This window comes from Lipomyces arxii, assembly GCF_038497795.1.
Source record: "Lipomyces arxii strain Phaff 12-163 unplaced genomic scaffold V1512scaffold_1, whole genome shotgun sequence".
Lineage (NCBI taxonomy): Eukaryota > Fungi > Ascomycota > Lipomycetes > Lipomycetales > Lipomycetaceae > Lipomyces > Lipomyces arxii.
The window spans coordinates 151,733-178,564 of record NW_027117700.1 but is presented as its reverse complement, the minus strand read 5'-3'; the positions used below and the strand labels follow the sequence as shown (position 1 = coordinate 178,564).

The window sequence follows — 26,832 nt, the reverse complement described above, 5'->3', positions numbered from 1 at the left end:
GCCCTGCAAATATGACTAGGGTTGAGCATGAGGGCACAACAAGAACATTGACTGTGGGAAGTAAACTCTAATTTGTGTAGTGTGAGAGCCGGTCTGTCAAAATCAAAAATTCGATAAGTTCTCACATAATTGAAAGGAGCCACTGGTCTTATACTCTCAATTCTCTTACACTTCCTCGACTTATATCACTAATTAATACTTAAAAATGAGCCAAGGAGAAGTTCTGATGCTTCGTGGAACCCTCGAGGGTATGTTCGTAGTGTTATGTTTTTAGTAGAACCTAAGATTGCTTACTATTTTATATAGGTCACGCTGGGTATGAAGATTAAAAATTGCTGGAATATACTGTGAATGAAGTTTCTAATGCGTTATGATACAGATGGGTTACCTGTCTTACTACTACACCTGGAAATCCTGACCTTTTGTTGTCTGGCAGCAGAGACAAGACCCTCATTGTCTGGCAATTGTATGTCTATCCTGATCCCCAAGCAATTGACAATTACTTACATTTTATAAAGGACCAGAGATGAGTTTTCTTATGGTGTTCCAAAGCGCAGTCTTCATGGACACTCCCACATTGTTCAGGATGTCACCATCTCATCCGACGGCCTTTTTGCCATCTCTGCTTCGTGGGATAAGACCATGCGTCTTTGGGATTTAACTACTGGCAAAACCATTCAGCGCTTCGTCGGACACAACTCTGATGTTCTCTCTGTTTCTTTTTCGTCTGATAACCGTCAAATTGTTTCTGGATCGCGAGACAAGACCATCAAGCTCTGGAATATTGCTGCTGAGTGCAAGTACACAATCACAGACAAGGGACATAACGACTGGGTTTCTTGCGTTCGATTCTCGCCTAACCCTGCCAACCCTGTCATTGTTTCCGCTGGTTGGGATAAGCTCGTTAAGGTATGTGCTTTAAATCTTTTTTTTTCCTGCTTCTTTGGCCGTCACATGATGCTTTGCATTTTATATTTGCTACTTCAGAGCTTGTCGTTACTGATGGAGCAATGAGACAATTTTCACCTAGCAACTGATGACATACGCCTTTTGGTTAGCTTTTGGTATATAAAGCAGTAAACTAACAGCTTAAAAGGTTTGGGATCTTGAGGTTGCTGAGCTCCAGACTGATTTCATTGGACACACTGGATACATTAACGCCCTTACTATTTCACCTGATGGAACTCTGTGTGCCTCCGGTGGCAAGGACGGTTCTACCATGCTGTGGGATTTGAACGAAATTAAGCATCTTTACTCGCTTGATGCTGGTGATGAGATTCATGCTCTTACTTTCTCTCCTAACAGATACTGGTTGTGTGCTGCGACCTCAAGCTCCATCAAGATCTTCGACTTGGAGAAGAAGATTCCTGTTGATGACGTCAAGCCTGACTTTGCTGAGGGTTCTGGAAAGGCTCCTGAATGCATCAGTCTTGCGTGGAGCTCGGATGGTCAGAGCCTGTTCGCTGGATACACCGACAACAAGATCCGTGTATGGCAGGTTATGCAGTCGAACTAAGTTCACAAAATTTGCACATGCTCAGTTTTTGTAGGTAGTCTAAAATGTACATCAAATTCATTATGTAAAGTTTCTGGATTATCTATATGTACAATCATTAGTGTCATATGCACTTTATGTCAACCAGATCCGGGTTTTCTCGCCATTCTTCTAACGAAACCCACATTTTTCTAAACGTACTCAGTCCAGCCAAAATTGAGCCACCAATCCAGGTCGAATACTTTCGTTCCCGCGGGGAGTATAGTCGAATCTTGGTATCCTTGCTTGCTCTGGTCTTCATTTCTGCTAGTAGCCGTTCACCAAATCCACGCAGCAAAGTCGATCCACCTGAAAGTACAATGTTTTGGTACATGTGTGGGCGAATGTCAATATCGATTCGAGCAATGCAATCTGTGAGCATATCAGGAACGCCTGGATACTCCAGGCCCAAAATTGAAGGATCAAACAGAACTTCTGGTGCTCTAAATCGCTCCGGGCCTAAATGTAAAACTGTACCGTCGGGAAGAACATAGTCTTCAGCAGAAGTAGTCGAAGACGCAGCTTGACCTCGTCGGTCTGCTTTTCTAGCCTCCCGCTCTTCTTTTCGTAAATCGAGTGCAACATAGCACATCCGCTCCTTAATATTTCGCACGATTTCCTGTTCGGCGGATGAATGCATCGTGATCCCAGCAATTTTTCTCAGTAAAACTGTCAATTCCTCGGTCACATCTCTACCGGCCACATCAATGCGCTTGGTTGCATTTGACAGTGCAAAGCCTTCATAAATCGGTACTGAGTGACAAACGCCGTCCCCAGCATCAAGCACTAATCCTGTTGTATGCCCAGAAGCATACAACGCTAAAACTGCTTGAATTGACACAAATAGAGCTGGCACATTAAACGATTCAAAAAAAATCTCTGCCATTCGCCGTCTGTTTGCCCGTGGATTCAGGGGCGCTTCTGTAACTAGTATCGGATGATCTTCACTCTGAACGTGTAGTCCTTGACTATAAACATAACTCCAGACCTTTTCCATATCTGCCCAGTCGTTAACAATGCCGTGGCTAACTGGATGCTTCAATTTAAGCAGTCCACGATGAGTCGACACAGCAGAACCAATGAACACATCCTCCTCCAGGGCTCCAGCCATGATTCGCGCATGTTTCGGTCTGCCTACAAGTGATGGGAAAAAAACTTGTGGACTCTCCGCCCCGGCAAACCCTGCCTTGACCTCGCCTGACCCGTTGTCCAGCACTATTGGCTGGTTAGTGAACACCGCATCCATTTGTCACGCGTGTTGGTCCAAATATGACGCGCGCGCAAACAAACGCGTCCACAGGCACACAATTTGCATCACGTGACTACTATATTTCGTCCCTCATAGCAGGTTACACATTTTAATACTGATTTCAGCAATAGACTAGAAAACATATCATTTGCCATTTACATCCTATATACTTTTTGCAACTCTTACAGTCATGCCCAATAATCAACCAAAAATCTGATCCCAAATGTACCCAAGCCGTGGCCAGTGTGAGTAGAAATACCAATATGCAAAACGCAGCCTACATGGCTTGTAGAAAACTAGACTGTACAAAAATAAAAATGAATAACTAAACCTTAGCCTCCACCTCCACCAATTTGACGTTCACTCTCGGGTTTCCACGATCCTTCAAAGATATGCTGTACAAAAGCATGTAAATGATCAGGGTTCTCTGCGCCCATTGTACCTACTCCAGGAGAGAAGCTTGTAATTGGTAAGATCATGACATCGCCGATGATTTTGGCTTTAGAAAGAGCCGTCACGTTTTTCCAAGTTGTTCCCGGTTTAATTGACGCCAGGTAGTCAAATATGGAATCTGTCCATATACCTGGTCCTGTCCAGTCCATAATTTGTGATCCCGCGTCTTTAGTAGTAGGAAGTGTCAACGTGTTTATGGCCTTCCGTCGCAAAGTTTCTGTGGTTATACGGGAAACAATTCGGGTCAGCACGGGGTGACCCTTCTTTGAGAGGATCGTCCACTGACAAAACTGGACTCGTCGCGCGTACCATTCATTCCAATCTGGTCGATCTGGATCGGCCTCAATGCCAACAATCAAACCAGTTCCAGATTCTACTCTTTTGGTGTAATCGTCAAGCTCCTGTTGTGACAGCTTCAATATTTTCCTGTCCGAGCCGTCTTCTGTAGTAATTCCTGATAGAGCAGATGCAAACCATTTGTCAACCCCACGTAAAGAAGTAGTATCAATGTCCGAATATGTTCCTCCACGTGCCAAAAGTATTAAATACCGAAAAAAGTCAGCACGCAAGATCGGTTTCGGCATTGAAAAGTATGCATCTACCACTTCCGGCACAGGGGCGTACAATTGCCTGATCAGAGCAGCAGCAGAATCATCATCTAACACTTCATGCGCGTAACCAGGATTATTAATCGTCCAGCTATCTGCTGCCCGATGGAATTTTGAAGAGAAACGCGCATCTGATAACGAATATTTCCAAGTTTGCCAAATCTGCCTAGGATATTTTCTGTGAAGTGCCGGCTCATATGGGAATATTCTCTGCAATTTTCGAGCAGTATCTGATTGAAATGATAAGATACTAGAGTCAGTACTCAAGTCAACAGGCTGAGAGGTATTGTGGATAGTAGGTGAAGATATATCTAAAGACGATCTAAGGAGGAAGTAGACTAGAGTAATAATTGATACAGCAACTATTACTGGTCCGCGACGCATTTGAGTCTGAGCTGAAGGACCCATGGTCAATTGAGTATAGATACTTCAATTTGATGCTTTGTAGGTCAAATTGAGTACACAGTTACAGTAAGATCAAAGTCTTTGTTAGAAGGTAGTTTACGTGTGTTATAGATCTGCAGGCCCGAGCTCGCATATTAGGTTACCCTAAGCCTGTAAATGCTTGTTTTTACACGAGCATCATTTTGTGGTGCCAAAGCTTAAAATGTCGTCGGATTAATAGTTTAAAAACTCCGATTTGTGGTGGTAAAATTAATTATACTGGGGATACTGTTAGCTTTTTACATTGCTAAGTTCGTATTTTAGAAAGTGTTCTTGTCGTCTACAATTCCGCGCCCTAACCCTGTGAGTATATTGATCTACACATACTCTCCGAACAGCTTTGAACGGGGTAAAGATGGAAGCAACGTAGGAGCTGTCTTGAGAATAGAAATTACAGGTAAAAGGTTTCAAATAAAACATTAATAATTGATAGATATAATGGAACATATTACTGATAAAATGATCCTATAAGTCTCCGCTCATTAATTTCAGCATAAACGTACTATGTTTGTGCTCTGTTTGCTCATCGCTTACGCTGCTTCCCCCCTAACACCATGAGATCGTCTCGATCGTCAATATCCGTTTCACAACATTTCAAGTCAACTTTGGCCTACTATTAGCTACAAACGAATTTGAATTAGCACACAATGGACACAGATGTAACTATGATTGACGCTAGCCAGTCAATACATTCGCCCATAACGCAATCAATCTCCCCTTCGTTTGAGAAGCCAGTTGCTGTTAGCGATGCCAACTCATACAACGAGCTTGATAGATGGGTCGAAATGCTGATGGATTGCAAACAATTAAGTGAATCTGATGTCAAGAAATTGTGCGAGAAAGTATGGCTACTAAGATTGGCATTTGCTTTTACACAGCAGTCTCTGACATTGCTTCTAGGCTAGAGAGATTTTGATTGAAGAGTCAAATGTCCAGAATGTGGTATGTAAGGATATGCGGTGAAGTTATACTTTCTGACCTCTACAGAAATGTCCAGTCACTGTTTGTGGAGATATTCACGGTCAATTCCACGATCTCATGGAGCTTTTCAAAATCGGGGGTCCTAATCCAGACACAAACTATCTGTTTATGGGTAAATGAATATGAAGCTTAAAATCATCATTTGATCTAACTTCAGAGGTGATTATGTCGATCGCGGGTACTACTCCGTTGAAACTGTTACTCTTCTTGTTGCCATGAAGATTCGTCATCCTAGCAGACTTACGATTCTGCGAGGAAACCATGAATCACGTCAAATCACACAGGTATATGGTTTTTATGACGAATGTTTACGAAAATACGGGAACCCAAATGTCTGGAAATATTTTACAGACTTGTTTGATTATCTGCCATTGACGGCTCTCATTGAAAACCAAATTTTCTGTTTGCATGGGGGATTATCTCCTTCCATCGACTCATTGGATAATATTCGAGCACTCGATAGAATTCAAGAAGTCCCGCATGAAGGTCCTATGTGTGATTTGCTGTGGTCAGACCCTGACGATAGATGTGGATGGGGAATTTCACCAAGAGGTGCTGGCTATACGTTTGGTCAAGATATTTCTGAGGCCTTCAACCACAAAAACGGTCTTAGTCTTGTTGCTCGTGCCCATCAACTAGTTATGGAGGGCTATAATTGGACTCAAGACCAGCAAGTTGTCACTATTTTTTCAGCTCCAAACTACTGCTACAGATGCGGTAACCAAGCTGCCATTATGGAGATTGATGAGAATCTCAAATACACCTTGTAGGTTTCATGAATTCTAATGTTGAGACCTAGTGCTAACTGTTTAGCTTACAATTTGATCCGTGCCCTCGTGCCGGTGAGCCATCTGTATCTAGAAGGACACCAGACTACTTTTTGGTATGTCAAATATTGATCGTCTTTTGCAAGGAACTCTACAACTAACATTTTCGCAGTAACGGAATCGGTTTGAAATGACTATTTTAATTAGCAGTAACAACATGTCTTTTACTTAATTAGATTTGACATTGGGCTTATATTGAGAGTATATCGATGTAATGAATATATATATATATATGTTAGTCATTATACCGTCGCGATATATAGGTTTGTAGCTGCAAAACTTCGCGTGTGTTGAAGTCTGAGTCATCTTTTGTTATCATTATGGTATAAAAACGCAAACGTTTGGACGCGTCTTAACGCTTCCGCCTTAGGTCTGCAATATGCGCGTTTGTCATCTAAAATGTTTTAGTATGAACTTGAAACTCAAAAGAATGATATGACCACATTATAAATGCTTTCACTGTCCGATGAGTCTGGCAATCAGGAAGCTGGGATTTCTGGTGACGGTTCACAAGAAGCAGTTCATCGATTACCGAGTCAATCTTTGTCTACCGTATTGCAACGGCTCGAATCAGATGAAGTAAACTTTGGCACAGGAATATCTTCTATAGATAAAATAACGAGAAGCGGGGTCATTCGGGGTAAAGTTACGGAACTTTGCGGGCCGCCTGGTAGTGGAAAGACAAGTTTTGGGTAGGATCAATGTCCGTTTAACAGAATGTGGGTACTAAGATTATCAGTTTGCAGATCGCTGCCACGGTTATTCGTTATGGCTTAAAGGTTTTATGGATAGACACGTCCAGCATCTTTCCAGTATATAGACTTCAGCAAGCATTGCCTGGTGTTAATATTGATAGTCAAGTATATCGTTTACAAATCACATCTCTAGCCGCATTGCTCGTGTTTTTCATGGACCCCCCCTCTTATCTCTCATCATATGGGCTAGTCATAGTTGACGATTTTTCGACTTTGATTTTTGCTGCGTTTACTTCAACCGTGGACCAGGCTGCATCATCAACAGCGGAATCAAGTCAATGGGACAATGGGCATGTCGACAAATTGTCGCAGAACGAGAAGCGCACGTCTCCCAAGCGTGAAGATTTCAGAATGAAGCGTTTACGTGCAATATCAGAGCTGCTGGTTTGCATGGCGAATGTTGCTGAGAGCAGGAATTTTTCGTTACTTGTATTGACACAAGCGGTGTCGCGTATCTCTGACGGCGAAGCAAAGCTCGTGTGTCCGTTAGGAGAAGGTCAACATATTGCACCACTATGGACTCGTGGTGTTCTGTTTAGGAGTGACGTTGAGTTACAACTGCAGTCTACGGAAAGCGCGAAACGAGGACAAGCGGTGACTATACGTGGTGTGCCGCATGTATGTATTACTAAATGCGCAGGTGTAAAGTATGAGGAGCCGCTACAGCTTGCTGCTTTTCGTATAACTAGTACCGGATTCCAAGATGCCCAGGAGTGGTATGACGAGATTTTGTATAAACAGCATCAACAGCGCCAGTCAGGCACTGCAGATTTAAAACTCTCAAAGTTTGACTCAGTTTTTTTACCAATCCCAGAACCATTCGTTAATGTTGTAGAGCACGACTTGATCTCCAGTCATACTCACGCGCCTACTATAGGCTCTCAAGATACAGCGCGCTCTTGTGGAACTAGCCATTCATTTCTCAGTCCTGTCAGAATCAAGCCGTCGGTTATATATGACATTGAAGAGCTTTTGGACGAAGACTTTTTAATCGATGAAGAAGATCTACTGTGAAGTAGATTATGACGATGTAACCATTAATAAGATATCAAATTAAACTCAAAGCTATAGTAAAACAATCAAAGCGCCATTTCAATGCTAAGTTAACTCCAGTTCCCCACCAATTCATTTTATTCTGCAATGAGAACATCAGCAAGCGAAATATATAGTCCCTCTATTGATTTCAAAACGGAATATTTTGAAACAGCCTTATACCAGCCGTCTGTTCCATATGAACGCACCGCTGGAATACCATTCGTCCGTATATACTCCTTCTCGGCGTCTTTCGCAGCACGTTCGATTGAAACGGCTTCATCTTCAACCTTATACAGATCACATTTATCGCACTCCGTGCACACGCGGCCAGGAATTGGCCGGAAATGATCGCAAAAGTGCTGATAGCCTTCCTGTCTAATATCTTTCCGGCAGACATAACACATAGCATAGCCGCATACACAAACTAGCTTGTTACATCCTTCTGACTTGATAAACGAGACTTTGCATTGAGGGCATGTACGTTTGACGGCATCTGCCATTGCTTTTTCGATAAACACACGCATTTTGTCCTCCTCTTGCTCGTAGCATTTGTGAAAAGGCAAGAATTCTTTGTGACATTCCGTACAACTCGTTTTCATACATTCAGGATTCTTACAGCGAAAAGCAGTCCCGTGGCGTCTCTTAAATACACCTCTGATTATTAGACAAACTTCGTCTTTACAGAATTTGTCAATGTAACCAAATGTTCGCGAGTATATCGGTTCAGGTAAAGTCGTATCCATGACAGCGCTGAGGACAAAATACAGTAAAGCTAATAAGAACGAGAAAAGAAGAAACACAGTTGCGGGCCCACAGTTCCAGAACAGTCTTGGAATAAGTGACGGAGAGTTTGAAAATCGCAAACCACTGGTGCTTCCAGTGACCGCAGCCGCTGCCTCTTCGGCATAGGTACAGAAAGGACACAGTACGTATCCATTTCTGTCTGCATTTTTCGTAAAGTAGACCAGAATCTGCGCTCGCTCGAACTCTGCATATAAAGATTTCGGTAGAGACGCACGAAGAATTGAGGTTGCGATAAATGCTTGGCATTGTGGAGAAGCCGAGGCTGAAATACACTGAACTTGAGTCTTACCTCTGAAACTGCCTTGACCATACAAGCCTTCTTTGACAACACTGGTGAGGCATTCATGGCAGAAAAAATGTGCGTCAGAGCAGCAAGCCAAGTCCTCCCAGGCATAATCACCAAAGCAGCATTCACATTCTATGAGCTGACCGAAAGTTTCATATTGCTTTTTATTTAATTCTCTGGCTGCATGTTCATTCTGTGCACACAAAGCGTCCAACCGTGATTTGTCTAGTTCTTTGAGCTCTGCATCTAGCTCACGAGATCCAGTGTTCCCAACCAACGCCTGTATGTCAATTCCCGGGGTTGGCTCTTGTCGCTTGCGGAATAGCTTTAGGAAAGACCACCTGCTGGCACGACGAAAAGCGATTTCAGTCAAGGTGGGCATCGAACAAGTATATGAGTAATTATTTTGAACGAGAACGTTATCGATTGTTGAACTGTGCAAACTTGAGAAATGAGCTCTCAGCACTTTAGTGACTGCCACCCTGTATTCTTTGGCTCGAAAACGCTCCCAGTCAGCCAAATACGCATGTCTGACACGTCTTCGTTTCGCTAATAATGCTGGAGATGACAAAAGTATTTCAACAATGGCATATAATTGTGAAGTACCTCTGTTATCCACCATCAGTTGCCGCAGCAGGTCGACCTCGGTATCAGGAAATATTTCATTCAAATGGCATAAAATAGCGTTGAGTCTTGCTGTTGTGGACAAATCCCTTTGACTACTGGCACTTCCATTTACACATGTTATGTCACTGGAATTCTGACGTAAATCTACAGTGCCATAGTCAACAGCATCAGTAAAGTCTGCATAAGGCAAAGATTGGATTTTGCTAACCCCATCAGAATCATCAATAACATTAGTCTGCGTATAAAACGACATCTTGGAACCCGCTTGAAAGCATTTGTTATATCTCAAATTATAGCAAGCTAACACTCGCCATTATACTAGAGAAAGAGGCAAAAGTCACGCGCACTTTCGTACGAAGCTTCTTCTAAATTGAAAGCATCCAAGTGTATGCATGTTAGCCGGGTAACCTGCTGCCTTATGTAAGTTTTTTGTTATGAGCATTAGACATAGCCAGATTGTTTATAACATATATATTAAGTAGTTTAAAGTAATCCTATAGCCGATTTGTCCGTCAAAGAGTTAATTCGGAGTAAATTTTAACCAATGCTGCTGACGCAACAGAGAGCCGGTGAATGGAAAGTTCCGAACTCCGATTTCGATTACCCGGCAAACGGGGAACACGCTTGAGACAATCAGGTCAAACATAGTTGTCCTAAATTTCACTTCTTTCAACCAGAAAGAGCAACTATGTATTGAATATAAAAAGAAAACAGATTTGTTTTAATTGTATTATATTTTATAATGGCAGATACAACTTCTTATTCGGCCCTAGCAGGTACTTTAGAAGTCGCGACCAATCAAGATGCAGAACTTCGACCAACGACATCAGCTCATCATTTAGACACTCTAGACAATGACGGAGAAGTTCTTGATGGAATAGCTGATGATGACAGTTTGGGAGAAGCAATGGCCGGCTTGCCGGGTCATCCTAAGGCAGAAAAGCTTGGTGTCACTTCCGCAGTATTTTTAATTCTGAATAAGATGATTGGCACGGGAATCTTCAGCACTCCGTCAGGTGTGCTACTTGCTAGTGGGTCGGTTGGAATGAGTTTATGTTTGTGGTTATTTGGTGGTATTTTATCTCTTACTGGTTTGAGTGTTTTTCTTGAATTTGGATTGGCAATTCCAAAAAGTGGAGGCGAGAAGAATTATCTTGAACGGGTTTATCAGTATCCAAAGTACTTAATTACGTGTGTTTTTCTCGGCCAAATGATTCTGCTAGGCTTTTCTGCTGGAAACAGTTTAGCTTTTGGTCGGTACGTACTATTTGCGGCCGGTGTTGATTTTCCGAGTGAACGAAGCTCTCGAATAATTGCTGTTATCTGTATTACGTGCGTTGTTGCGTTGCATGCCTTACGCCCCGCAATAGGAATGAAACTGTTTAATGCGTTAGGTATTTTTAAAGTACTTGTGCTAGCTTTAGTTGTCCTCATCGGAGTGGTTGCTTTGTTAGGTTGGCTACCGATTGAAGACCCTCATAACTTTGACAATATGTTTGAAAATTCGGGCTTTGGTGGGGGAATTTTTAACTATGCGACGGCACTGTTGCGCATCGTTTATTCTTATAGAGGATGGGAAAATGCTAATTATGTGTTAAGTGAGCTGGAAAATCCGAGGCGGACGCTTGCGGTGGCGGCTCCTCTTGCCATCGGTGGTGTTATGATTCTGTATGTCTTGGCCAATGTCGCGTATTTTGCAACCATTCCGAAGGACGAAATTGCTCACTCTGGTGTCATTGTTGCTGGTTTGTTGTTCCGTCGAGTATTTGGTACAAGTGCTGGTGCCCGGGTTTTGCCGCTGTTTGTTGCACTGTCCAATCTAGGAAATGTTCTGGTAGTTTCGTTTGCACATGCGCGTGTCAATTATGAGTTTGGAAAAGAAGGAATTCTTCCTTATTCCAGCTTTTTTGCTAAGATGAACAAGCTTGGTGCACCAGTGTCAGGATTGTTCTTGCATTGGATTGTTACTTGTTTGGTATTAGTTGTACCTCCCCCTGGCGAAGCGTATGAATTTATTGTTGATCTGAACACATATCCTTCTGCTTGGATTAACGCTCTTGTTGCGGGTGGGCTTGTCTATCTTCAGTTCAACCGAAGTGAGCAGTGGAGCTCGCCATTTCACTCGCTTTTACCAGTGACACTTGCATACTTGTTTTCAAATTTTTTCTTAATGTACATGCCTCTAGTTAAAACGCCCGGCCAGGAAGGGCATCCTGGATTTCTCATGGCTTCAATAGGAATGGGCTGCTTGTTCATGGGTGTTATCTACTGGCTACTTTGGAGCATAGTCTTCCCTTGGTTCGGCGGATATAAGATTGTTGATGAGCGAGTGATTGAAGACGACGGGAACGAGAGTGTAAGATACATGAAAGTGCAGAAACGAATATAGATGTTTTCATTGTGGTGGTGGGGTTAATTATTTGCATTTAGACTGGGGGAGGATTTATATACTAATAATTAGAACTAGACAATCGAGACCGACTTGTCACACTAAAAGGCCGGTTTTTTTTTTTTTTTTTTTTCATATCTAAAAACGACCCATGGCCGCAATTGTTTTAATACAAATTTACATCAAACAGACCTGGTGCAACTCGGGCGTACATCAAGAAAGTTGCACATTATTTTTTGATCTAAAAACAGCACGTGATAGCATTAAGTTGCGACATGTATATACCTATTTCTCCGAAAAATTGAGCTTGGTTCGATGGTCTAGTCGGTTATGGCATCTGCTTAACACGCAGAACGTCCCCAGTTCGATCCTGGGTCGAATCAAGATGAATTTTTTTATAATTTTGATTTGTGGTTTGTTTAGAATATAACATCAAGCCAGATATTTTGCGTGTTAAGTTTTTAGTTGATATTTTTTATTATTTTCACTCAACTTTTGAAAATAAGTAAAAATGTTTTTGGCCTGAATTAAGTATGTAATGATTATTTAGTTATGCAATATATAAAGAAAAGTGTTGTATTTAGATCGAGCCGCGTAGTAGAAATTGATTGCGTGGATATACGTAATATTGTCAGTGGTTGAGATGTTGTAGAAGACACAAACAACTTTTAACTGAAAATCACTGTCTTCGTTACGACTTTACATATTAAAGAATGAATATCTGTTGTATATAGCCCTAGTTACGGCCATGGTATTGGGAAAGGTAGTCGATTACCTTCATTCGGTCGTTTACTCGATCTTCAAGCCGAGGTTTATATTGTTTCACGGTATGATTTAACGGTAGGCTTTATCAAATATATTTTTTGACAACTTAGCAATATATCTTGCGGCTATGGCCATTATAGGTTCTATAGCGGTGTATCCTGAACGCAATTTGAACTATATTGATGCTCTTTTTCTGGCAATGGGTGCTACCACTCAATCGGGATTGAATACAGTTGACCTGAATAATATGACCACATGGCAACAAATTGCGCTTTATATTGTGCCGATATTTACAAATCCAATTTCAATCCATGCTTTTTTGGTTTTTATTAGACTTTATTGGTTTGAAAAGGCATTTCAAGATATTGCCGCTAAATCGCGTATTGACCATAGGCTGCGGAAAGCACGAAGTTATGCTGCTACTGAAGCAAATCGCGATATCGAAATGAATGGTGTGGCTGGACGACCTATCACAGTATTACACACCGCCAGAATGACTGAAGCAAATTTTCCAGGCTACAGACGGTTTACAATGGCCCCCAATCAGGATGGTATGTCAAGCGAAGGTGGTCGGTCCAGTACAGAATCGTATGACATTGAACAGACTCGGATTGGCCGGCGCAGATCATCAGACTTGGGTGCTCCTATTGAGTCGAATCAAGAAAACGACAGTGAGCCGTTCCAAGTCCCGGATAGACTGAAGCAGAGGTCTGATTCTGATGCTGTACTTTCGGCTTACAATGGCTCTAAAATACCGTGGCGAAAACGCAGTTTCGGAGCTCGTAATAGCTCGTTTGATTTTGGAGAACGTCGTGTAGACTCGCTTGACAGTGCTGCGCCTGATGTAAACAGTCGAGACATTCGATTTGCTGACTTACCCTCGCCTAGAGATCAAGGACGTCATAGTCATAGTTTTGTTGACAGCGGGCCTGCATTAATCATCAAGTCACCCCGAGAGCAAGACTACGAAGAAGAGCAAGCTGCTGCAGAAGCAAAAAGGAGCGGCAGTGAAATCAAGTTTGTGTCTCCTGTTGTCAATGCACGGTCCGGGTTGCGGGCTCTGCATAAAGCGCACAAATCTCCAGTAGCTACTGTGTCAGAGTATGGACACGAGTTTAAATCTCGACGTCAAGATAGCATGAATGGTGATGCGGATGAGGAAGACTTGACATTCGCACTTAGACCGACCAAGTCCCACAATATTCCACATTCCGTAGACTCACCAAGTTCTGGCCCGGTTAAAGTTTTGAGGCGAGCAATAACAATTGAGGCACCCGGAAGCAAACAGGAGTCTGGGGCACGGACGGAGAAGAGAACTTCTGTTGGGGATTTTTTTTTTAATCGTTCCCAGACTATGGAACGAGCAGAGCGTATCATCTCGCGTGCATTTCGACAACGGCGAGACGATTCACCGGATGGAGCACGATCTCAACTGTCTTCGCGGTCATTGGCACTGCCGTATCTTTCATATGAACCAACTGTGGCTCGAAATTCCCTGTTTATCGGCTTGACAGACGAGCAGCGTGACGAGCTTGGTGGAGTAGAATATAGAGCATTGCGCACGTTAGCAGTTGTGTTAATTGCGTACTTCGTATTTTTCTTTATGCTTGGAAATATTTGTCTCATTCCTTGGATTTTGTATTCTCGGCGATATAGTGCTATTGTGAAGTACTACTCCCAGCGGCCAGCGTGGTGGGCATCTTTTATGGCATCGTCTTCGTTTCTCGATGTTGGTCTGTCTACTGTGCCTACGTCGCTAGTTGAGTTTCAGACCGCCGTTTTCCCGCTTTTATTGATGTCTTTCTTGATTGTCATTGGCAACACGGGTTTTCCGTGCATGCTACGACTTACTATTTGGATTCTTTCCAAACTATTTCCAGCAGGTTCGGCCACGTCTGAGTCACTTCATTTTCTTCTTGACCATCCGCGTCGATGTTTTACACTTTTGTTTCCATCTGGACCTACATGGTGGTTACTTGCCGTTCTTGTGATTTTGAACGGAGCTGATTTGATTTTGTTTATTATTCTTGACTTAAAAAACACTGTACTGACTGACTGGGATGCCGGCCAACGTGTTCTTGACGGTCTGTTTCAGGCCTTTTCTACTAGAACGGCTGGATTGAGTGTCATTGATTTGTCACAGTTGCATCCGGGTGTGCAAGTGAGTTACTTGATAATGATGTATATTTCTGTGCTTCCTATTGCAATTTCGGTTCGACGAACGAATGTGTACGAGGAGCAGTCTCTCGGTATTTATGTTTCACCCGATGAGAATTTAGAAGATGAAGAGGAAGACGGGTACAGTGAGATCGACGAATCTGATCACGAGGATACGGATGGGGCAGTCCGGCGTGCAACTGGCAACGGTCGACCAGAAGAATTTGAGAAAGCTATGCGTCGTCGACCCAGCACTGGAGTGTTGAGTGTTCAAGCTGCTAAGCACAAGTACAAGCAGCGGAAGCGGAAACAAAAGCGATCTTTTGTGGCTAACCATTTGCGACGGCAGCTGTCGTTTGACTTGTGGTTTATTTTCTTGGGACTTTTCATTATTTGCATTGCGGACGGGCACAAGATTCAAAACGGTGGTGGTAACTTCACTGCGTTTGCTGTTTTGTTCGAAGTGGTTTCTGCGTACGGCACAGTTGGATTGAGTTTAGGATATCCGAACACGACGACATCATTTTCGGCACAGTTCAGCACTATTTCCAAGCTTGTGATAATTTTGTTAATGGTATTGATTTGCAGGTCATTCACCGAATGCGCTGACAAGTATAGTTTCGTGGTCGGCATCGTGGTCTTCCGTATGCAGTCGACAGAGCGGTAAGTCATTGCGGTGTGGTACCGATTTTTACGATGCTAATACGACAGATTATGCTACCAAGCCAATCGCTGCAAAAAAAGGATCTTAAGAATGAGGCTCAGAATGAGCGCAGAATGTCGGCGACCTTGAATCAGAACTTGACGATGCCTAAGTCGCATACATTTACCGCCGGGTCCCAGCACGATTTTGGTGCATAAATTTATTTTCCTCTACCATTTGTTAAAGTTGTCTCTATTCCAAAATGACTTTCCACCTCAACCTTAAACTACAAAAAATGCCAAAAAACAAAGTAGATCTAGTTAAATTGCCGCAGCTGGTTGGCCATATATGCGGATGCGAGCGCGGTTAATGCGCCTATTCTGAGAGTGACGCCAATGGAGTCAACACCGCTGACAGAATCTCCGCCTGTGAGTTCGTTTGACTGGCCCGGGTCGATGAGTGAAAAGACAATAAATGAGATGAACGTTGACACAAACTGCGGGAGTGTGATTGAAACATTGTGCAACCCGAGGTAGATGCCTGCCTGCTCTGATGACTCTTCCTCCTCGGAATTCTGGTCCAAAGACGAAGAAGATGATAGCTCTGCTAGGTCTTCCGTCACGGTCGAGTCGATTGCCGAGAGCGGGTCTAAGCCATCGGTGATTGGTGTTGCACCTGCGAGATCTTCGCGGTCTTGGCCAACAATTTGGCGACTTTTACGCGGGGTCTCGATTGAACGTTCTGTGTCAGCGGGTTCGACTCTGTCGTCATCCTCGGTGCTAAGACTTTGGTATCCGTCAGTATTTCTAGACACATTAAGTTTTCGAATTTCTTCCGCCAAAAGCGAGAATGGTGCCCAAGAAGTCAGGGACCATGAGAATCCGCAGATGGCGACAATAAAGGTTGCGCCGCGGACAGAGCGGACGAAGAAAGTGCAGAACATGGCGAAAGCATAAACAATCTCGCCCACCATCCACGCTGTCGGCAAGGTAGGGCGATACGCGCTGAACGGACCGCTCGAAGGTTGATAGTGTGCTTTATCCGAATTAGGAGATGAGATGCAGAAAGGTAAAATCAGCGAGCATATGAGAGTGACGGTCGAGTAAAATGTGAGTGCAAGAGAACCAACACGACCAATATCACCGACAATATCGGTGGAATCTTTCAAGTCCGCTGAATCGTATCGAACGTAAATGTATCCGACCCAGGTCGAGGCATAGAACAGGAACGTGAACCAGCCGTACCACGCAAACACCTGGACCATAAAAATCTGCCGAATGCGACGAGGTAAATGGAAACCAGTATGCAACAATGTTCTGAGGATGTGATAGAGCGAATTCGACTTATCAGCCTCATCAGTAAGAGTCATTACCCGTTCTTCAACAGCCCAGGACGTAAGTCCTACACAAACCAAAAGCGCAAACGATGAGATCGCACATAAGACTTTGAGTTGATTGTTACCCAAATATGGAAAGTACTCAACCAAGTTGATGACACCTGCAAAATATCCAACTAAATGGCCTCCCGCAACCATTCGACCAGCCCAGGCGTTTGCCATTTCCTGTTTTGACTTTGGTAATGTGTCAACAATTATTGCGCGACAGCATGCCTGTACTACTTCAGGTTAATGCGTGTGATATAAACGTACGGGTATGCGCGTACCTGCGTTAACAGCAAAATCCGCAAAGAAGACAGACAGCACCGCAAAACAAATCGTGACAGTTGGTGCCCACCTTTCTGACCAAACAAATATATCAACAAACTCTCTTGTCCAAGCCATTAACATAAGTGAAAGCCCGACGATAAGTGACCCCACAACCATGAATGGGCGGCGTCGGCCAAACTGAGAGACACATTTATCTGACCAAACACCAACAACTGGCTGCATAATTAGACCCGACAGCGGGCCAGCCACCCAAACAAAGGACAAAAGAGACTTGCTCATTCCGAGAGATAATAAATAAACGTTGACATAAGACTGTTCCACTCCGTATACCTAAGTGTTAGTTCCTAATCTGATATTAGCAAGAACTGGCTACTTATCCATGTGAACTGTAGGCCAGCAACGCATATAGTGAGCAGAAACATGCGCATTGGCTCAGATGAGCCTTTTATAGTGGCCTTGCCTGACCATTGAACACCAACAGCCATTTTTAGTTTTGATGGGTTTTCACGATGTTGTGTACTTACTGCTGCCGTCAACGCTGTCTATAATCAACGATAGCGTCACGTGATATCCCAATTGATGTAGATCTAATCAGATTAGATTCGAATCTACGTAACTTGCTTTTCTGTTAGTTATTTGTACTTTGAATTAATTAATTTCATATACTGTGTACTACAACTGATATAGTATAAGTACATTTAATACGTCTTCATCAAGTAGTTGTAGAACCCACGGCCCTGGATCTCTGCGATCTCCTTCTCAAGACCAGTAACCTGTCTTGATCCGTCAGCTCCAGCAAAAGTTCCAGATCCCCATGGACCTCCACCGTGAATCTCATCCATGCTGGCCATTTGGGGGAAGGCACGGTATCCAGCAGGAACGTATGTGATTCCGTGATGAACGATGGTTGACAATGAGTTCATGATAGTGGTTTCCTGTCCACCCTGTGGTGTGCCAGTAGACACGAAGAAACTAGCTGTCTTTCCAATCAAAGCACCTGAAGCCCACAATCCACCAGTCCCATCCCAGAAAGTCTTCCACTGAGCGGGGAAACTTCCATATCTGGTAGGGACTCCAAACAAAAACGCATCGTGCGAAGTCAAAGTCTCGTTCGTGGCCTCCGGGTAGTCAGGTTTAGCAGGTGCATGCATCTTAGCAAGCACATCGCTGGTCAAAGTCTCGGGGACTTGATAGATCACAGCGCTACCTCCAGCGGCCTCGATACCAGTCTTGACTGCTTCAGCCAATTGGGCTATATGACCATATAGAGTGTAGATAATAATTGCGACTTTTGGTGCCATAGGGTGCTAAGCTAAATTGTAATTCAAGTTGTTTGATGTACTGTACACGACTAGGAGTTTGCCAGGCTTTTAAAGCGCACTAAGGTCTACCGGCAACTGTTGCCGGACGCCAACAATCGTATTGTAAAGTCTCATGCAGCATTCAAGTATGTTGACGTCATACCGAGAACTACCGGGCACTTTAAGGTTCGGCTGCTCTGAATTATGCAGCACTGACATAAGATTGACTAATGCGCCCTTGCCCTAACGTGACGTTTGATTATCGAGATTTGACTAAGACATGATGTGCCTGTTCGGTAGCGTCAGCGGCCCGAAAAGGCAACGAGTAAGCTTTACTGTTCTTGGCTGCATCAGCTTCATTCTGCATTTCTGCTTACGTTTTGAATTAAATCCGCGCGTGTGTTTTGTGTAACAAGCTAAGTTTTTGTATTACGAACCGCTTAGCTCCGAATTCGCAGGTGCTTACCAAATATGACAAAACACAACTCTATCTTCGACTCGGCCCCTGGATTCCGAACAACTTTCACCACCTTTCCTTACACTATAAATTAGGCTGCCTCCCCTCGAACATTCTTTTTGTTCTCATCAGCACAACAGTCACTTTCACAATGGCCCCTAAGATTGCTGTATGTATTTACACTTTTAATTGAATTCAATTGTTTGCTAATTGTCTCTCCAGATTATCGTTTACTCCATGTACGGACACATCGTTAAGATGGCCGAGGCTGAGTTAGCTGGAATTAAGGCTGCTGGCGGTTCTGCCACCATCTACCAGATTCCTGAGACTTTGCCCGAAAATCTCTTGACCATTCTTCATGCTCCTCCCAAGCCCGACTTCCCTATCGCTACTGTCGATACTTTGAAGGAGTACGATGGTTTCTTGTTCGGTGTTCCCACCCGTTTCGGTAACTTCCCCAGCCAGTGGAAGTCGTTCTGGGACGGCACTGGTGGTCTCTGGGCCACTGGTGCTCTTCAGGGCAAGTACGTCGGCCAATTTACCTCTACAGGCTCTCTCGGTGCTGGCCAGGAGACTACTTTCCTCAACGCCATGTCGACCTATGTTCATCACGGCATGATCTATGTTCCTCTTGGTTTCGCCCCAGCCTTTCCCCAGCTCACTAACATCTCGGAGGTCCATGGTGGCTCCGGCTGGGGTGCCGGTACCCTTGCGGCTGGTGATGGTTCTCGCCAGCCCTCCGCGCTCGAGCTTGATGTCGCAACTATCCAGGGCAAGACCTTTTACGAAACCCTCGCCAAGGCTTTCCCTTGACTAGATGGACCCATCGAGACTGAACAAGATGTCACTGAGTTGGTAACTCCTGTGGAACCTACTCCAGTGGCTGCCCTTACTTCGGAAAAACCGAAATCTTCTGCAGCTGTTAAGACAGCACCTGAACGTGACCAAAAGAGTGGTAATTGTTGTGTGGTAGCTTAGAAACTGTATGTAATTATTTAGATAATATAAATGTTTGGTACATAATACAGTTGTTTTTCACATTTCTCCATGTTACAGATCTGTTAAATATGATACAATTAATACCGCTTGAACTGTTGGCTCTTGGAGGCATACATTGTCTTGAATCCGTTGCACAATTGCTGAACATCCGGGTAAACAGCCTTCATCATCTGGTATCCGTTGGGGATAACCTTCACCGGCCACACCACGACCTTTGAGTTCAGCCCCGCCTTGAAACACAAACTAAAGTACCCCGGATTCTTGCGATCAAGACAAAACGCGTAATTTGACCGACGCGGATTGGCTTCCGTATAAGTCGTCAACCACTTTTCAACGTCTTCTTGAGTGCCGTTTTGGAACTTCTCAGAATTCATCATTTCCTCAACCTTGCGTGCCATGGCCTGAATATGCATGAAAATCAACTCGTCCAAATCACTGTATTTTATGTCTCCGATCATCAACGCCCGTCCCAGTGAGTAGTCGTTATCTTTCTCAAGCTCGAGAACAGCGACGTGCTGATACACTCCGTCGGCAACCTTCCATGTAATGGCAATATGGTCAAACCCACGCGACGACGGCCGAATAACTAGATCACCGCGTTGCATTGGAGCAAGATACTCCTCAGCCTGCTTTGCATCAAACGCCCGGAACAAGCGATGCTTGATAACTCTGGCTGCGCGTCGCTCTGCTTCTCGCTTGACTGCAAATCGAATGCGATCCCGTTCTTCCTCAACGTCATCCCACTTCTCAGGTGGCAGCACCTCACTTGTCCACGGGAGCACAGGTCTTTTCAATCCTTCCTCGACATCTTCTTCGATCAGACTGAGCTCAACTTGAAACGTCTCATAGTTTACGCTCTTGACCACGGCCCGCAGAGTCTGTCCAAAATAAAACAATGCAGCCGGATAAGGCATGTCGGTCCGACTAGTCATCATCATGGCTTGTACATTCCCGTCAATGCCACACGACAATCTCGCAAGCAGATAACGGTCTGCAACCTTTCGGATGTTCACAGGCACAACCATGCCTTCCCGTAGAGTCTGTGGCGTTTCTCCCGTCAGCATCGCAAAAACTGCTTCCGAGCTCAACTCCGCAAACTCATGTCGAAGCTCTCCATAATGCCGCTGCAATTCGTCTTTGATCATCTCAAGAGTGGCTCGCTTCCGCTGATTGAAATTTTTCAGCAGCTCTTCGGCATACTCCTCCAAAATCAGTTCGTTCAGCTTCTCAGGATCGTCATCCATCAATCGCATCACAACTCCTCCCTGATTCTCTAAATCAACCAAATCCTCTTCATCGAGCTCGAGCGCATCAGCAGCCATTTTCCGTGCAAGTTCATAATCTTCAGGATGTATTCTGGTCGAATCCAAAATTTCAGCGGTGTCCGCATTACGGTATGCGGAATTACTGTCTTGTTCGTCCCATGGAATACGCAAAAACGACGCGCAGTTCATGAAAATATTCTTACCAGCAATGTTCTTTGTAACTAGCTCGTACCGATCATTTAAATTTCCGTTCGAACCAGCAGCAATTGCCTTGAGCATTCCTGATGCTTTACGCGGACCTAATCCTCCAACATACTGCAACAAGTTCGCGACATATGGTACCCGAATGGCTTCATTGATCTCAACGCCAACTGTGTTGACGATGTCAATAAATGCGGTATCAAGCATCTCTCGCAAAAGTTCTTGTGGAAGCAGCGCTTGCAGCCGGTGGAACTCTATCGAGACAATATCATTACCCATAGCAGCATATTCAAGCAATGGCGACTGCATATATCTGGCAAGCGCAACGCAGTATCGCGCTACTGGTGCCATCTCCGTAAACTCTTTGGCTGCACGAGGAGCATTCTGATACAGCCTTGCAATCTCGTCGTTGACCCAAACCAGATCGATTAGTTGGTCGCTGCCATCGTCCTCAGATGACACAGTTAGATTTGCCGATGCGATGGCATCCATGAGATCTTTCCGCAGTCTGCTGGCACGTACTGTAAAACCAGACATACCAATAACGTCCGGCTTGTGCTTCTGCACAAACTCTTCTAACGAGGTTCGGAAAGTCTCGTCCCGAGGATCTCCGAGCTTGCCAGTTTCAAGCACCCGACCCTGGTCATCAACAAATACGCAGACGACTGCATCCTTGCCAACATCGCCCATGCCATTAGAAATTGTAAGCACACGTGGGGTCGTTCCAAGCTCAAACCCAACCGGCTTATATGGAGCCTGGTCTAGTCTGGTCAGTAACGCCCGTCGGCATTCGAGCGCAATTGCAGTCTGACACTGGGTTCTCAAATCTTCACGAATTTCGCGGCACATCAACAGTACTAATCGATTCATCGCGGCACGAAGTACTTTTCGACGTTCCTGGTTCCATGCTGTTGCAATATCAGACACGTTATCAGACAAAAAATGCTCCAGTACTTTAGAGAAAAAGTCGTCAAACTTGAACAACTTAAACCGAACATCAACCATTCCTTGTGATTCAGCCTGCAAAATCTCAAGAAAGGTTTCTGGGTCATTTAAAATGTCTGGAATCTCTAAATTTCGCGCATATTTAAAATGATAGAACTGATGCGTTTCATCAATTGTCTTGCGGCCTTTTTCGGTGGCATGAATATTCAGTCTGACAAGTGCACGTATGATTTTTTTCCGTAATAAATTCCGCACCCTCAAGTCATGATAAATTTCTTCCGCAAGCATGTCTTTTGCCGCAGTGAATGCAGCCTCTGATTCACTGTACAACGGGGGATCAAGAGTATCAGGATCAGGCTGCACAAATCTATCAGCCAAGTCAAGAGGAAACTCTGGTGGATCTTCTGTAAAATTTAGTTTACTATCTTCCTCAAAGTTGACACCAAACTGCTCCGCTGTGATTCCGAAGGCACGAACTAGGTTGTAAAGCTTGCCAGCTCGTATCCGCTCAAATGACGCAAATCGTGAATTCGGGCGTTTAACGCTAGTGTGAATGTCGTTGGTTTCGTTGCCATCTTCGCCTCGTCCGTTGGTGGAACCAATGGCAGTCAAATCTTTAATTTTAGATGAGTATTTGAACTGCAAATAATCCCAACAGTCTTGATAATCTTGAAGTGAATCTGCGTGAGACACAAACTCTTCAAGTGTAGAGTCATTGACTGCCAAAGCTTTATAAAGTTTTTCGACGCTGTGCTTCTTTTCAATGATAGAATGGAATTTGACATCAAGCTGCAAAATTGCCCAGAGATCTTCCTGATTGAGGAGTGGCTGTGCAGAGTACTCGTCTGATGCGGCAGCTGCTGTTGTTCCATCACGTTTGATCTCGTATACCAGATAGTCTCGGCGATGCTGCCAGATAAAAGGTACCTCAAGTTCGTTTTTAACAATGAACTCAAGCACCTTCTTGATTGCTCTGTTTAAATGCTCTTCCAGCTTGACATGGCTGTTGATCCATTCTGATTTCCGTGTTGCCATCTCTCGAACAATCCAGTTCTCTTTCAATTCATATTCTTCATCTGAAAGTACGTATGTACCAAAACCCTTATACATAATCTGAAATCGCTCCGGCTCATCCTTTGCTCGAATGGCGTTGTCTTCGTCTGTAAGCATCCTTTCGATAAGCTCACTTGGTTCAAACACATCCTTAAGCTCTGTGGCCGGTCGCTCTTCATCCGACTCCTCACCACCTTCCGCCTCTTCGGCTTCGAGCGCCCATAAGTACTCTTCTCCATCGCCAAAAATTTCAAAAAATTCACCAAGTTGCTCTTCATCAACACCTGGAATCTGTGCACGAGCACCTCGTGCCCCTGCCGAAGCTGCTTTTGACGCTGCGAGATCTTCTTGTCCTTGATCATCTGAAAATTCATCGTCTTCAATAAACCCGTCGAATTCATCCAGCAATCCCCGACGTGGCGCCTGAGCTTCCTCTTCTTCCTTTTCCTCGTCAGAAAACATATCAACCAGTCCATCAAGTCGTTTCAGTCTCTTTGAAGATGGCTCATCTGCAACACGCTTCATGCCTGAGTTTTCCATCACCAGATCAAGATCGTCTTCATCAAGCTCATCATCCTCTCGATGATGAGGCTCTGTAGATTCCTCGACGCCATTTTCAGCTTGTTCTCTTCTTCGGCGCTTTCGTCGGCGTCGGCGTCGTCGTTCCCTTTCACCATCTGATATATCTTCTTCTTCATCGTCATCCACAATGAAGCCATCGCGAACCTGTAATATTGCGTGTCAACAACAACATCCTACACAGTAAACCAATCAATTAATGACGTACTTTTGCCATTTCTTCCTCATCATCATCATCATCTTCCTCTGAGGAGTCGTCGCCGCTGTCGTTATCGCTGCCATCGCGTCTTCGACTTTGTCTGTTGTCGGCTCTGTTTTCAGACTGGTCTAGATCGTAATCTGACCCGCGACTGTCAACATCTTCACCATCTTTGTCAAGCTCTGCCGTGTGATCGACAAAGTTGCTCATTGTGAAGGCAACCTTTTGCTTTAATATTGTGGTTTCGTTTGGTGTGTTTTCTGCGTGTAGGATCTTGGCTGGCAAGTTTGATGTGCTGTAAAATACGCTGAAGACTTGACTGTACAGTATGTATTAGCATCGTTCCTGGCCTGTGATCAGAATGTGATCTACATGTGATTTCAGTGACTCAAGTTCACACTGCTCCAACTTCATCATATACACTCCACAGCCAACCCCAAAGTAGTGCGCTTGGATTTCCTCAGATCGCCCGTCTGAACCACTCAAATACTCGCTATTTTTTGGCGGTCGTATTTTCTTGACTATGCCGATGTCACTTCCGTCTTCGTCTCAGGAATCTGTCGTCAACGTTCCTGCGCCGTCGGCGGCCGCAACTACACCTCGACCATCACCTTTTGCCAGGCCGCGACGAGTGTCTTCTATTGTTCAAGCACCTAACGCTACTGGTCAAGTGCACCCTGCTAATGTGTATCCTCTTGTGTCTTCTCAAAGCACGTTGAGTCCAAGGCTCGGTCATGCCATAAGAGCTGATCGCTATGATCCACCAGGATCTACACCTATTGCTAGGCCAGTATACGACTCAGTGCCTCCCCAAAGATTAGCAGAAAATACCAGACCCACCTACACTAGTACGGTATTGCAGACCCCGACCTCAAATACTACGCCTTCCTCTTCAAAAAACTGTTCAAATGCTCCCAATGCAGGAAAGACGTTTAAGCGAAAAAATTTCAAGCAGCTCTCACTGCCAACAGTTCATGGACAGTCTACGCAGCGGCAAACACCTACTTTATCTTTAAATGGGCTTGTGCCTTCTCGCAGCAGCTCGACGACTCCATCTAATACAAGCACAAGCACAAGCACAAGTCGATCACGGAGTAATAGTCACACAGCAAAACCAGATTTGCTTTTGGCTTCAATAGATGACGCACAAGTGCCCGGAGGACTAGCTGAAATGTCATACCATAATAATCTAGTGCAACAGCTTGCGACTTTGGAAATAGGTGTCGAATTTAGGCTAGATTTTCATATCGAAGACCTCAAGACAATTGAAGAATTGGGTTCAGGGAATGGTGGAACCGTGTCAAAAGTGATGCATTTACCTACGAAAACGCTAATGGCAAAGAAGATGATCAACATCGAAGCCCGGCCAGCTGTGCGCAAACAGATTGTGCGCGAATTACACATCATGCATGAATGCCACAGCAAATACATTGTTTCGTTTTACGGTGCATTTGTGAATGAAGGAGACGTCGTTATGTGTATGGAATACATGGACTGTCTTTCTTTAGATCATATTTCAAAGAAAATGGGTCCCTTAGAGGAAAGTATTCTAGGGAAAATTACTGAGGCAGTTGTTGAAGGCTTGACTTATCTTTACAATCTTAACCGGATCATTCATCGTGATGTGAAGCCGTCGAACGTGTTGGTCAATAGCCATGGGCAAATTAAGCTTTGCGACTTTGGTGTTTCAGGTGAACTCATCAACTCTATTGCGGACACATTTGTCGGTACGTCGACTTATATGTCCCCTGAGCGAATACAAGGCGCCGCGTACTCTGTAAAGGGCGATGTTTGGTCGCTTGGTTTGATGTTATTGCAACTAGCAATAGGACACTTTCCATTTGATCGGCCGGATAGCACGCCTTTGGGTATTCTCGATCTACTGCAGCAGATTGTTAACGAGCCTGTGCCAACTCTGCCGGATGACGGAAAGTTCAGCATAGAATTCCGAAACTGCATCGACCAATGTCTTATAAAGGACGTTGATCAGAGGCCTACGCCTCAAGATCTATTGGTATGGTACTTTTGATTCTATTTAGGGCAAATCACTAACTTCTTTTTTAGAGTGGTCAGTTTATAATTGAATCCAAAAAGACCTTTGTCGATACAGAGGCATGGGCAAAAAGTACGCTGTAAAAGGGGGAACGAGTTGTCCAACTTGCATCTAAGTCCTTATCTTCTTTGGAGATAAGTTGTCATTGTTTTTTTTGGTTGTAATTTGATTTTGTGATTGTGATTTGTTTAATGGCGAAATGCGTGTGTGTTTTTTTCACTAGGAACGGTATCTCATTTTAGGTGTACATTTTACGAGCATATGTATCTACCTAAGTTTCTCTCTCTCTTTATTTGATGTACATTATTGGACGATTCTCAGTTATCAACAGAATAGGACACATGTCTTAAAAGTAGAAACCATTCAGGTTGCTAATTAACATAGCGACGTCATTAACACTCTTAAAATACATCTTAAGAAAAGTTTTGACAAGTTGAAGTTTTGACAAGCTGTGCTAAGCAAGATCACGTGATAATCTATCTTAGGGTTCGGCTACGACGCGTTCACAGAATGTGCATATACTTTGGGGAACTCGTACCGGCAGAATTTAACAGCAG

The 26,832-nt window shown here is 44.1% G+C and overlaps 13 protein-coding genes and 1 non-coding gene across 14 annotated transcripts; 8 read left to right on the top strand and 6 right to left on the bottom strand.

Annotated features, from left to right (window-relative positions):
* The first annotated feature begins 86 nt into the window (after positions 1-86).
* V1512DRAFT_231469 (40S ribosomal protein RACK1) lies at positions 87-1,678 on the top strand. Its single transcript, XM_066913986.1, has 5 exons — positions 87-248; positions 307-316; positions 380-466; positions 519-909; positions 1,097-1,678. The coding sequence occupies exons 1-5, from the start codon at positions 206-208 to the stop codon at positions 1,514-1,516; spliced, it is 951 nt and encodes a 316-aa protein (XP_066773971.1). The 5' UTR covers positions 87-205; the 3' UTR covers positions 1,517-1,678.
* On the bottom strand, positions 1,555-2,797 carry V1512DRAFT_255811 (actin family). The gene has a single exon (XM_066914863.1). It carries the CDS (start codon positions 2,778-2,780, stop codon positions 1,620-1,622), a length of 1,161 nt encoding a protein of 386 aa, XP_066773970.1. The 5' UTR covers positions 2,781-2,797; the 3' UTR covers positions 1,555-1,619.
* Positions 2,798-2,913: 116 nt separating this feature from the next.
* Positions 2,914-4,316, bottom strand: V1512DRAFT_255809 (nucleotide-diphospho-sugar transferase). Its single transcript, XM_066914862.1, has one exon. It carries the CDS (start codon positions 4,250-4,252, stop codon positions 3,116-3,118), a length of 1,137 nt encoding a protein of 378 aa, XP_066773969.1. The 5' UTR covers positions 4,253-4,316; the 3' UTR covers positions 2,914-3,115.
* Positions 4,317-4,847: 531 nt separating this feature from the next.
* Positions 4,848-6,341, top strand: V1512DRAFT_231458 (Serine/threonine-protein phosphatase PP2A catalytic subunit). The gene is made up of 6 exons (XM_066913985.1): positions 4,848-5,130; positions 5,189-5,230; positions 5,276-5,381; positions 5,429-6,035; positions 6,083-6,152; positions 6,209-6,341. Exons 1-6 carry the CDS (start codon positions 4,936-4,938, stop codon positions 6,209-6,211), a joined length of 1,023 nt encoding a protein of 340 aa, XP_066773968.1. The 5' UTR covers positions 4,848-4,935; the 3' UTR covers positions 6,212-6,341.
* Positions 6,342-6,470: 129 nt separating this feature from the next.
* Positions 6,471-7,915, top strand: V1512DRAFT_255804 (P-loop containing nucleoside triphosphate hydrolase protein). Its single transcript, XM_066914861.1, has 2 exons — positions 6,471-6,788; positions 6,836-7,915. Exons 1-2 carry the CDS (start codon positions 6,547-6,549, stop codon positions 7,863-7,865), a joined length of 1,272 nt encoding a protein of 423 aa, XP_066773967.1. The 5' UTR covers positions 6,471-6,546; the 3' UTR covers positions 7,866-7,915.
* Positions 7,883-10,020, bottom strand: V1512DRAFT_255801 (uncharacterized protein). Its single transcript, XM_066914860.1, has one exon. The coding sequence runs from the start codon at positions 9,854-9,856 to the stop codon at positions 7,982-7,984; it is 1,875 nt and encodes a 624-aa protein (XP_066773966.1). The 5' UTR covers positions 9,857-10,020; the 3' UTR covers positions 7,883-7,981.
* Positions 10,021-10,235: 215 nt separating this feature from the next.
* On the top strand, positions 10,236-12,140 carry V1512DRAFT_255800 (amino acid permease-domain-containing protein). Its single transcript, XM_066914859.1, has one exon. It carries the CDS (start codon positions 10,346-10,348, stop codon positions 11,990-11,992), a length of 1,647 nt encoding a protein of 548 aa, XP_066773965.1. The 5' UTR covers positions 10,236-10,345; the 3' UTR covers positions 11,993-12,140.
* A 161-nt stretch (positions 12,141-12,301) lies between these two features.
* On the top strand, positions 12,302-12,375 carry V1512DRAFT_t8. Its single transcript has one exon. It is a non-coding gene; the product is annotated as a tRNA-Val (tRNA).
* A 222-nt stretch (positions 12,376-12,597) lies between these two features.
* V1512DRAFT_2521 (cation transport protein-domain-containing protein) lies at positions 12,598-15,824 on the top strand. Its single transcript, XM_066914698.1, has 4 exons — positions 12,598-12,819; positions 12,868-15,488; positions 15,533-15,577; positions 15,626-15,824. The coding sequence occupies exons 1-4, from the start codon at positions 12,741-12,743 to the stop codon at positions 15,773-15,775; spliced, it is 2,895 nt and encodes a 964-aa protein (XP_066773964.1). The 5' UTR covers positions 12,598-12,740; the 3' UTR covers positions 15,776-15,824.
* Positions 15,825-15,873: 49 nt separating this feature from the next.
* V1512DRAFT_268902 (uncharacterized protein) lies at positions 15,874-17,502 on the bottom strand (the record flags this gene model as incomplete). The annotated part of the gene is made up of 2 exons (XM_066917549.1): positions 15,874-17,171; positions 17,220-17,502. 2 exons carry the CDS (start codon positions 17,500-17,502, stop codon positions 15,874-15,876), a joined length of 1,581 nt encoding a protein of 526 aa, XP_066773963.1.
* A 419-nt stretch (positions 17,503-17,921) lies between these two features.
* On the bottom strand, positions 17,922-18,524 carry V1512DRAFT_268901 (flavoprotein-like protein; the record flags this gene model as incomplete). Its single annotated transcript, XM_066917548.1, has 1 exon — positions 17,922-18,524. One exon carries the CDS (start codon positions 18,522-18,524, stop codon positions 17,922-17,924), a length of 603 nt encoding a protein of 200 aa, XP_066773962.1.
* Positions 18,525-19,095: 571 nt separating this feature from the next.
* V1512DRAFT_231441 (benzoquinone reductase) lies at positions 19,096-19,794 on the top strand (the record flags this gene model as incomplete). The annotated part of the gene is made up of 2 exons (XM_066913984.1): positions 19,096-19,150; positions 19,204-19,794. Exons 1-2 carry the CDS (start codon positions 19,133-19,135, stop codon positions 19,792-19,794), a joined length of 609 nt encoding a protein of 202 aa, XP_066773961.1. The 5' UTR covers positions 19,096-19,132.
* A 182-nt stretch (positions 19,795-19,976) lies between these two features.
* On the bottom strand, positions 19,977-24,499 carry V1512DRAFT_231438 (SH2 domain-containing protein). The gene is made up of 2 exons (XM_066913983.1): positions 24,232-24,499; positions 19,977-24,170 (listed from the first exon to the last, which is right to left on the bottom strand). The coding sequence occupies exons 1-2, from the start codon at positions 24,430-24,432 to the stop codon at positions 20,058-20,060; spliced, it is 4,314 nt and encodes a 1,437-aa protein (XP_066773960.1). The 5' UTR covers positions 24,433-24,499; the 3' UTR covers positions 19,977-20,057.
* Positions 24,500-24,651: 152 nt separating this feature from the next.
* V1512DRAFT_255791 (kinase-like domain-containing protein) lies at positions 24,652-26,605 on the top strand. The gene is made up of 2 exons (XM_066914858.1): positions 24,652-26,236; positions 26,287-26,605. The coding sequence occupies exons 1-2, from the start codon at positions 24,746-24,748 to the stop codon at positions 26,356-26,358; spliced, it is 1,563 nt and encodes a 520-aa protein (XP_066773959.1). The 5' UTR covers positions 24,652-24,745; the 3' UTR covers positions 26,359-26,605.
* The last annotated feature ends 227 nt before the right edge of the window (positions 26,606-26,832 follow it).